Below are 10,328 nucleotides of genomic sequence, written 5' to 3' on the forward strand. Positions count from 1 at the left end.
GCCGGGGGCGGTTTCCCACACGATGGTGCAAGCAGGGACCTGGTTAGCAGCAAGCGCCCAGGCAGGGCGGCTGTCAGAGCATGGTGGGGAGATTTCATTAAACAGAGCCTTAACGTGGGCTAAAGTCTCTTATTATGAATTGTAATGTCCACAAATTTTGCCACTTCCAAATAGTTTCTGCCCACGTGTTCCTCCCACTGTCGTGCTTGGTGCTGGCAAACATCCCTGTGCTCGGTTGGAGGAGAGCTCATGGCTGATCGGCTGCACCCCGCTCATGGCATCACACACACAGCAGCCCCTTGGTGCCATTGGCCCTCACAGCTTTTCCCAACAGGTACCCCGACACCATTACAGATCCATGGAATGGTTGGGTTGGATGGAAACTTAGAGGTCACCCAACCCCCAACCCTGCCATGGGCTGGCTGCCCCCCCAGCTCAGGCTGCACAGGGCCCATCTGTGGCCTCGGGCACCTCCAGGGATGCGGCACCGCAGCTCCGGGCAGTGTGTTTTCAAAGCTCAGTCAGAGCTTTGGTCACCACCTTCAGGCTGCTGGAGGGGTGGGGGTGTGTTCAGTAGGAGGGCTCTGGGGATGCCCATCGGGTGCCCGCTGGGTGCCCAGTCGAAGTGCTGCTGCCCTGCATAACCTTCGCCTGCGGCCGTCCTTTAACCTCCGGTGCCGGTAACCCGAAACGAGATTGCTGGAAATGAGAGAGCAGAGGAGTCAGCTATCTGATTCCAGGCCACAGGCACATGCCTGGCCTTCGTGGATATATTAAGTAAGGGACATTTTAAAACAAAACCACCCGCAGTAACCTTATCGTGAGGCTGAAGCTGCAGCCCAGCTGCTAATGCCGTGCTGCCCACACAGGCTCCATCCAATGCTGCTGTAGGGATTTCACAGCGTTTTGCCCCAAATCACCATCTCTGAGCCCTCAGCACACCTTGAGCCCAAACTGCGAGCCCTTGGCTTCTGAGGCTCTGTAGATAACTGCAGATCACTGCTGGGCACCGTCTGCTGCTCACCTGGTATGGCACTCCAGACCTGTGGCTGCAGGAAATTTGGCCTTTTTTACTGCATTGTATATGCCTTGTACGTATGCATTTCCACACAGAAATAATTCAGCAAACAAAATCTCGAAGACAAATTGCTGATTGCATCAGCCCCAGCTTATGAAAGCCGATCACAGGGAGGACAATGTAACCCAACTCTCCGCCATCCCATTTGCCGCCCAGGAATGCCATAGCTCCGCTCGGATCCTCTTTTTAGGGGGACTCCTAAATCCTTGGCAGCATCCCTTAAGGTCATGAGTAAGCCCCGCGCCGCGGGACGGCTCGGCGAGCACGGGAGCAGCCAAAGGGCTCCGGCAGCGGGGATTACCGACGCGCCGCGGCAGCGCCGGACTGCGGGAGTCGGGTGCCGAGCTCCTGCTCCGCTCCGCTCCGGGACGGCGGGGCAGCGCCCGAGGGGCGGCCGGGAAGCAACCAGGGCCGGGGCCACCCGGGGCCACGGGCTGGCAGCCCCGCCTCCCCCCCCGGCACGTTGCACGGCAGAGCGGGCGGGGGGAGGAAGGCCGCCGCTCGCCGACACGTGAGCCTCATGTGACGGCGATGGAGGGAGGGAGGGAGCGGGGGGGGGAGCCCGGCCAGACGTGCCGGGAGTCACAGGGTAACGCACGTCGCCGCCGTCCACCCACTCGGCCGCATTTAACCCGGCCCTCCGCCTCCCTCCGCTCCTCAGCCGGCGAGGCGGGGACGCGGCATGAGCTGCCCGCGCTGAGCTCCGCACCGCTCCGCACCGCTCCGCTCCTCCCGGCTCCCGCGGCACCGCACCGCTCCGCGCCCCCATGGAGCGCATCCCCAGCGCGCAGCCCCCGCCCGTGTGCCTGGGCAAGCTGCCCGCCCTGGAGAGCGCCGATGTGCCGGGGTAAGGCTGCGGGGGGGACAGGACGAGAGGAGAGAGTCCCCCCGCCGCGGCCCCGGGGACAGGGGTAACCTCGCTGCTTTCGTTTCGCCCGTGCAGGCTGGACTTCGCGCACATGTACCAAGTGTACAAGCCCAGGAGGGGGTTAAAGAGGAGCGAGGACAGCAAGGTAACGGGGTGGGCGGTGCGGGGCGGGGGTCAGCGGTCATTGTGGGGAGGGGGAACGGACAGAGAGCTGAGCTTCTGTGGGGTGCTCCGGGGCGGGGGGGAGGGAGCCTCCGCTCAGCGATAATTCGGGGGGAAATAAAAAAGAAGGGCTGCGTGCTGAGGGGTCGGGGGCGGAGGGGGCTCGCGAGTATTTGGGGGACGAAAAAAGAAAGGAAAAAAGAGAAAAAAGAACCGAGGGTGGAATGCGGAGTGCGTATAGCGGTTATTTGGGAAGGGGGGGGGGGGGGAAAAAAGAAAGAACGCAAAAAGGACGGAGGGTGGGTGCGGAGCGCTGACCCGCCGCTCCTTGCAGGACACCTACAAGCTGCCCCACAGGCTGATAGAGAAGAAGCGGCGCGATAGGATCAACGAGTGCATCGCCCAGCTCAAGGACCTGCTGCCCGAGCACCTCAAGCTGACGGTACGGGCACTCCGCGCACCGCTCCGGGGCTCCGGGCCCGGCCCTGCGCTGAGCGCGCGGTGCCGGCGGGGGCAGCAGCGCTGAGGCACTGAGCTCTGCTCGGGGCTGGCCGTCCCCAAATACCCCCGCTATGGGGGGCCGGGCGCTGTCCCGCGGCTGCTCTCTGCGTGTTCCGTACCTATTCCGGATATTTCTGTTCGCGGGAAGCACGTCTTGTGCTTTCCCCAATTAGCAGCGCTGCGCCCGACCCCCTTCCCCAAATCGCCCCCATCTCTGCCGTGGGAATGTCCCCCAGCGCCCACCCCGCCCCGCAGCTGTGTCCAACGCGCTGTGTGCTCTGCCCGCAGACCCTGGGCCACCTGGAGAAGGCGGTGGTGCTGGAGCTGACCCTGAAGCACGTGAAGGCTCTGACTGCACTCATCGAGCAGCAGCAGCAGAAGATCCTGGCGCTGCAGAGCGGGCTGCAGGCAGGTGCGTGAGTGCGCCGTGCGGGGCCTGGCTGGGCATGGCGGGGCTGCGGGGACACTGCGTGGGGAAAGGAGGCTGTGCCTCTGCCCTTTGATTGCCATCGGTTTCTCTCGTTTGGCTCGTGGGCTCGTGCAGAACAAGTGCAGCTCTCTGCGGGGTCAGTGCCAAGCGTGCTGTGCGGTCGCTTTAATTTTAAAGTGGATTTTAAGTTGTTTTATTTAAAGCCCAGCTTTGCTGTGATGCCTTCTCCAAAGCTGTTCAGCTCTTTCCATTCATGACCACGAGCTTTGGATCCTAGCTCTGCTCTTTCCTTTTCCCCCAGAGCACAGAAACGCCGCTGTCTGTGTACAGATCTCTGTGCCCCCTCACTCTGCAGGCAGAGGGGGCCTGGCACAGCAGCTGCTTGCTCCCCGTGCTTCCTCCTGCTGCTTGCACATGTGGCACTCACGTGGGTCTGATAAAAGTCAGACTGAGTTTGGCCGGGGAGGTCCCACTGCCCTGCAGGGACAGCACCGGGGGAGACCTGTTGGCACCGGGGGGACCCGATGGCACCAGGGGGGTCCTGCTGGGTTGGGGGTGCACTGGCTGCTTGCTCCCCAGTGGAAGTGCCAAATGCAGTAAATGCAGAACTGAAAGATGAAGGGCATGGATAGAAGTGAATGGAAGGATGTGAAAGGAGCAGGTTGGAATCTGGTGCATAAGTCGTGGGAACTCAGGTTGGCCACCGAGTTTGCTCTGCTGGCTGTGTCGTACCGAAAGTGTGCTGTCAGCCTGGAGGTGGTAATGAAAGTATTTGGCATGCTGTTAATTTTTAATTTCTCTCTGTTAATGTTTCCTCAGGTGACCTGTCAGCGAGGAGCCTCGACTCCAGCCAAGAGATGTTCCGCTCCGGCTTCCAGCTGTGCGCCAAGGAGCTGCTGCAGTACGTGGCCAAGCACGACAACAAGGAGCTGAAGGCAGCACAGCTGGTGGGGCACCTGCACCGCGTGGCGGCCGAGCTGCTGCCAGGCGGCCCCAAGGACATGAAGGAGAAGGCGGTGCCGGGGGGCAAAGCGGGCGAGGGGCGCGGGCAGAACTGCGTGCCCGTCATCCAAAGGACATTCGCTGCCTCCAGCGGGGAGCAGAGCGGCAGCGACACAGACACGGACAGCGGCTACGGGGGGGAGCTGGAGAAAAGCGACTCCAAACCGGAGCAGCCCTATTTCCCAAAGGATACCGAACTGAAATACGCCGTCCAGGATAGGATCAGCTCCATCAAGCAAGAGAGCGAGGACCCTCCAGCCAAGAGGAGCAGGCTGGAGGTGCCCGATGACGACAGCCCCTTTGGCGGCGAGGTGATGGGCACTGCGGGCGGCTTCCTGCCCCCCCACGCCCACCAGCCCCCCTTGTGCCTGCCCTTCTACCTGATCCCACCATCCGCCACCGCCTACCTGCCCATGCTGGAGAAGTGCTGGTACCCGGCCTCCGTCCCTGTGCTGTACCCCGGGCTGCCCACGCCCGCTGCCGCCGCCCTCACCGGCTTTGTGGGCCCCGACAAGCTGTCCCCCCCACTGCTGCTGCCCCAGAGACTGCCCTCCCCAGGGCCTGCCCGCTCCCCCATCGACTCCTCAGCCCTGCTGCAGGCGCTGAAGCAGATCCCCCCGTTGAACTTGGAAACCAAAGACTAAGCGCGACGTGGGTTTTGGTTTTTTTGTCTTTTTTTTTTTTTCCAGTTTGAGACCGTTTCACTTTTATGCATTGGCTGGAGGGAGGTGTGGGCCACGGCTCGCAGCGTGCAGGGAGCCACGTCCCTGTCCTCTGTGCCAGGGAGCGTGCAGGAGGATGAAGGAGGCACCCGGCTTGGCCGTGCAGAGCTGCTTCCAAAAGGACAAGAAAAGAGCTCGATGCTTTCTGCCCCCCTCTCTGCACCCACAGAATGGGTTGGCTCAGTCAGCTGCCGTGTGTCAAAGCTGTGAAAAAATGCCCCGAGAGGCAGATGTGGGTCTGTAGGGTCTGGATGTCCCCAGTGGAAGGTATGGATGGCCCTGCTGCAGGGTACGGATGCCCTCTGTGGTACGTCAGGGGCTCTGAGCTGTAGGGTCTGGGTGATCCTGGTGGTACTTCGGGGGTTCAGAGCTGTAAGGTATGGAGGTTCCCAATGGAGGGTCTGGGTGTCCCCATGGTGCCTTGGGCTGTAGGGTCTGGCTGTCCCTGATGGTACTTTGGGGGCTCAGAGCTCCCAGCCTGGCCGTGCGTGGTCAGTGGTTCAGGCAGACTAGGATTTCTCTCGACACCTTTGCTGATAAATATTTTAATAAATAAAAGGTAGATGCTGCTTGGAGGCTTTATGTGGAGCACACCTAATGAATAACAAATCTCTGCCCCATCCTGTAATCAGCTGCTGGTGGGGGCTGAGCCCGGTCCTGCTAGGTGAGCATGGCCCAGCTGTGCTTAACCCAGGTGAGGGTTTGATCCCAGCACTGCGGGGCCCTTTGCTGCAGGTAAAGCCATGACACCGTGCCCAGTTTGGCTTCTCTTTTTCCTTTTTTAAACAAACTTTTTCCTGTTTTCTGTTTTTTTTTTTCTCACTGGTTTTGAGGACCGGTGTCCAGCACAACTCCGGTATGGATTCCCATTTCACCTTCCTGTTGCCCCAGCTGTTGAGATGCACTATGCTTGATTGCAGATCGTGTTCTGACCTTTATTTCATTGGGTTTTTTTTTGTTGTTTTTTTTTTTTTTTGGTATACAGTTGCCTTTATTTGTAAAATCCTGTTATAAATATATATATTATATAAATATATTAAAAGGTAAAGCGTTTCAGATGTCTATTATTTGTATAACTACTTGAGCATCAAAGAAGTGTGAAATATGAATGTATCTTTGTTCCTGGGTTGTCCTTTGTTTTTTTGAGAAGAGCTTTGTTTTATTCTCTAGGGAGAGGTACAGTGTTTATATTTTGGAGCCTTCTTCAAGGTGGGATATTGTACATATTTTTATCTCGAGTAAATGTTAAGTAGTTGTTTAAAAATACTTAATAAAATAATTCTTTTCCTGTGGAAGATGGGGGTCAGCTTCTGTGCTTTCCAACAGCTGATCTGGGTTCCTCTGCAGGACCTGGGCTGGGGGCAGAGAAGGAAGCAGCGCGGGGATGGGGCTGTTTCCCATGTGCCGGGATGGTGCTCACTGATTTTTGGGGATGCTCATTGACTGCTTGGCTGCTGGGGATGCTCACTGATCGATTTCAGGGATATTCACTGATCTCTTTCCCATCTGCATGTCTGGGCATCGCTCCTCGCACCACATCCAGCTCCAGGTGAACCTGCTCAAGCTGAGGTTTCTCCCCATTCCTTGGATCCCAACTGCTGCTGAGGACCAGCAGGCGCTGCATGCCGGGGTGCCCCTCTCTGCTCACCACACCCCCTCGGCTCCAGGGCTGGGATGCTGCTTCCCAAGGACCCAGGTATGGGGGAGCTCCTCCTGCCCTCATGGTGGGATGGGGTCAATCCTGCTGCTCTGCTGCTCTGTGCCGCTCAGGTGCTGGATCTGTAATCATTCACCTCCTGCACACGGGCAGTACGTGAGGGTCCTGCTGGGTGTTGGAGGTTTTTATAGTGTGGAAGAGTCACCAGATCTGGTGACAGCAAAGCGCTGTGTGGGATGGGGCTGCAGCCCCGGGACCCCACACTGTGGGATGCACACACGTGTCCATGCTGCACGGCAGTGAGCAGAGCAGGGCTGCCCATGTGCATGGACTCAGGCGTTCCGTGCATCCCGGTGCTGGTGTTTGGTTTAATGAGCACTAAATATTGATCTCGCTGAAGGCAACCCCACATAACCCCCTTTGGGGACGGCACGCAGCGCTCGGCACAGTCACATTTCAGCTCCTCAATAGTCACTGTGGTTGTGCCTCATCTCTATGGTGCTCAGCCCACTTCAGCTTCATCTCCATCGCTTACTGGTGGGCACGTGCTGGGAGGAGGGCAGCGCAGAGGGGCACATGGGGTCCCTTCAGTGCCACCACCGTGTGCTGTGGGATGGAACAGGGATGTGTGATGGAGGGCAGGGACGCGGGGTGACATGGCTGCAGGGGGATGGGGACAGGGGAATATGGGGACGTGGGGTGATGGTGGGGACGTGGCGTGACCCCAGCCCCTCAACGCCACCCCTGCCCTGCCGGGCGCGTCGCGTTCCCTGCCTTGTTTTCATGGTCTCACCCAGCTCTGACCTGCCTCAAATGTTGACACAATGTCACGTTTCCGACTGCAGCCTTTCATGTGCAGCCGGAGGCTAAATGCGGCGGCTGGTTCCTGGAAAAAGACGTGCCTGGCACCCTTTCAGCAGCAACCCGATCCCCATGCAGGCTTGGCACAGCAGCTGAATAACATGGCAATAACTCTTTCAGCAGCGTTTCAACCCATAAATAGGGCTTCCCGAGCACCCCCCTTGAAGGAAGGCAAGGAGGGAGACACGAGGATTATTTGTCCAAAAATAAAATAAAAAATAAAAAAACCTGAAGGAAAATAAACCAGAGCACAAGAACAGTGAACAGGAGGAAGCTGCCCCATCAGAAACACATCAAAGGGAAGCAGGGCAATACTGTGCAGGGTCTGGGGAGCAGGAGAGGGATTGCCTCAAAGGGAAAGCACTGCGTGGGGAGTTCTGCCACCTGGGCTCTGCTCTGTGCCTTCCCCACGCAGGTGGGTGGGAGCTCTGTGGGGAGGACCCCCCCAGCCCTGCAGGACGCAGACGTGCTGTGGGCTCCTTACTACCTGCTGGGGAAGCTCCTCTGCAGGCCATGGGTGGCTGCAGACGTATCCAGGAGCCACTGATTTGCATTATGCATGGATCAGGGCCTAAAACAATTCCTAGTGATGTGCTATTTTTTTTCTCTGATTTTTTTTTTTTTCTTTTTTCTTTTTTGTTTCTTTCAGGACTCAATTTTTGGTGACTTTTCAGGAATGGGCATCCCAGGGGCTCCCAGTTCCCCAAACTGCAGTGGGCACAGAGGGGGGGGCACAGCCCTGGTGGGAGCAGTGCCCTCCCGTGCTGCCCCCGCTCTCATCTCCCAGCGTGTAGCTGCAAGTGCCGCGTGTTTACAAACGCAGCATTGCAAGATCCCTTGAACTGTGTCCTAGTACAAAAGAGGCTTTGAAACAAGAACCACGTTGTCATGGCATGTTTCAGGCCAGCAGCACCAGACTGAACCAGATAATTGCTGTTTCTGCTTTAGCCGCTGCCTTGTGGGAGAAGGAGTAGGGTTGAGCAAGGCTCAGCCCTCAGTGTGGGGCTCAGGGATGGGGAGGGTGGGGTGGGGATGGAGTGCAATGGGCTCAGCACACCCATGGTGGGGTCTGTGGAACCAGGAAGGAAAGGTATGGGCACAGTGTGATGTAAAAGGTAGCGGATTCCTGGAGCACTGCTGGTCCTTGGCACAGGTACAGAGCTCGCATCGGTGCCTTTGCCTGAGAATGTGCACAGTGTGAATGGATGTGGCTCTGAACAGCTCAGGGAGGATTTAAGGTCGGGGCCTCAGCACAGATCATGGCCTCGTGCTCCCTAAATGGGGACTGTGCTGGGATGGGGCTTTGATGGCAAAACATCTCAACGGCCCTTTGCTTCTTTTCCTGCTCGCTGGCAGCCCGTCACCCTTTCCATGGTTTAAATGAGTGTCCAAAGGTCACAGCAAACTCAAGTCCCTGCCCAGTGGCTCATGTCATCCAGTGAATAAGCAGTGGGTGTACGGTGCCTGAATCAAAGCTCCCTCCTGCTGCAGTGCAGAGCATGGGGCAGCACTGGGCTGTGAGCCTGCAGCGCGTGCTCTGCGCCTAGCTGCGTCCCGGTGGGAAGGGGGCCACTGCGATGCTGCCCTGGGGATGCTCACTCAAAGGGATGCTGCCCTGGGGATGAGCTGCCCTGATGCATGCTGCCCCAGGGATGCTCCCCCTGAGGGATAACTGCCCCAGGGGATGCTCTCCCCAAGCGATGCAGCCCCGAGGGATGCTCGCCTCGAGGGATATTCACCCAAAGAGATGTTTACCCTGAGGGATGCTCACCCCAAGGGATGCTGCCCCAAGGGCCACCCCAGCCCCATCACCTCCCCCGCGGGGCGTTTCAGTCTTGCAGCCACCACAGCTGTGTGCAACGCTCTGAGCAGTCTGTCAGCTGCAGCCGATGAGGGGAAGACGTGATGGAGCGCTGTGTCGCAAGGGGCAGGGGCACACAGCTGGGGTTGATGACGGGGAGCAAAGGCAAGCTGTTAACACTGGGTCATTTCCGCTGCTGCCTGCACGGAGCCCGTGCTGATTTTCTGCGTTTCCTCGCTTTGCTCACTTCCAGGTGCTCATCCCAGGGGCAGGCGGTGGGGCCGCTGCCCAGCGCTTCCCGCTTAGCCCTGGATCCGCTCCAACGCACGTGAGCAGCACGAGCCCGTGGGGAGTGCCGGGAGGCGCCGCTCGGAGGGGCTTTCCAGCCACATCCACATCCACGTCTGAACTCCAGAGTGAGGCGAAGGCGTTGGGGAGAGGCCGAGATGGAGATCTGCTCACATCCCGGAGCGCTCAGAGCGATGACTCAAAGGATTCCTGGCGTTGCTGCATGGCGAGGTGCAACGCGCTGCTACCGCCGCCGTCAGCACAACTGCGCTCCCTCGGACAGCTGCGAGCGCTCGCAGGTTTATAGGGCTTATTAGGCAATTTCCTATTAAAAATGTTTATGGGAACGTATAAATATTCATTTATACAAAAATTGTCTGGCCCTCTGCACGCAGAGCAGTGGAGAGGACACACATTGTCATCAATCCATCAGAACTTAGGGCTGTGCTGAGCGGGCCGGGTGTGGGGTGGGGGCCGGGGTGGAGTTGGGGGTGGGGTTGGGGTTGGGGTTGGGGTGGCTGAGCAGCAGCCGCGGGTGCTGCAGGAGCTGCGTGCTGGGTTTTCTGTGCTGTGATTTCCCAATGGCCGCAGGAAGAGCAAGCACAGACCCGAGCTGGATGAAATCAAAGGAATTTTTTTTTTTTTCATTTGCTGTCTTATGCGCTGACCGCTAAACCACATCCGTCGAGCCCGAGCCCAGCCCGGTGAAACAAAAACTAGGCCAGGGCTTTTTGCTCCTTTCCCCCCCCGGCTGGTGCCAGAGGTGGGGAACCCCTCTGTGCTGGCAACTGTGAAGCTCTGTGCGGCTGATTCCCAAAGCAAACCCTCACGTCCCTCTCGGGTGACCCAATGTGGGGACCATGCTGACCCCTCAGCTGCATATTTATGGGCTACAGGACCAAGGCAGAGCAGCAGTGCCACCCCCCTGGCAGCCTGGGAGCAGAGCTCACATCAGGGG

The 10,328-nt window shown here is 58.6% G+C and overlaps 1 protein-coding gene across 4 annotated transcripts; it reads left to right on the forward strand.

Moving 5' to 3' along the window:
* Positions 1-1,616: 1,616 nt before the first annotated feature.
* BHLHE40 (basic helix-loop-helix family member e40) lies at positions 1,617-9,725 on the forward strand. 4 transcript variants are annotated; one of them, XR_016470181.1, is made up of 8 exons: positions 1,617-1,925; positions 2,022-2,091; positions 2,443-2,550; positions 2,898-3,021; positions 3,859-4,692; positions 5,934-5,972; positions 6,307-6,459; positions 7,931-9,725. XR_016470181.1 is itself a non-coding variant. In XM_090148491.1 (6 exons), exons 1-5 carry the CDS (start codon positions 1,846-1,848, stop codon positions 4,683-4,685), a joined length of 1,209 nt encoding a protein of 402 aa, XP_090004617.1. In that variant the 5' UTR covers positions 1,617-1,845; the 3' UTR covers positions 4,686-4,692; positions 5,934-6,058. The 4 variants fall into 4 exon arrangements, 2 of the variants coding, with proteins under 2 accessions (XP_090004617.1, XP_031461370.1); XR_016470182.1 differs by lacking the exon at positions 5,934-5,972; XM_090148491.1 differs by lacking the exons at positions 6,307-6,459; positions 7,931-9,725 and having other exon boundaries at positions 5,934-6,058.
* The last annotated feature ends 603 nt before the right edge of the window (positions 9,726-10,328 follow it).

The sequence above is a fragment of the Phasianus colchicus genome, chromosome 11, assembly GCF_987193195.1.
Source record: "Phasianus colchicus chromosome 11, bPhaCol1.hap1.1, whole genome shotgun sequence".
Classification (NCBI taxonomy): Eukaryota; Metazoa; Chordata; class Aves; order Galliformes; family Phasianidae; genus Phasianus; species Phasianus colchicus.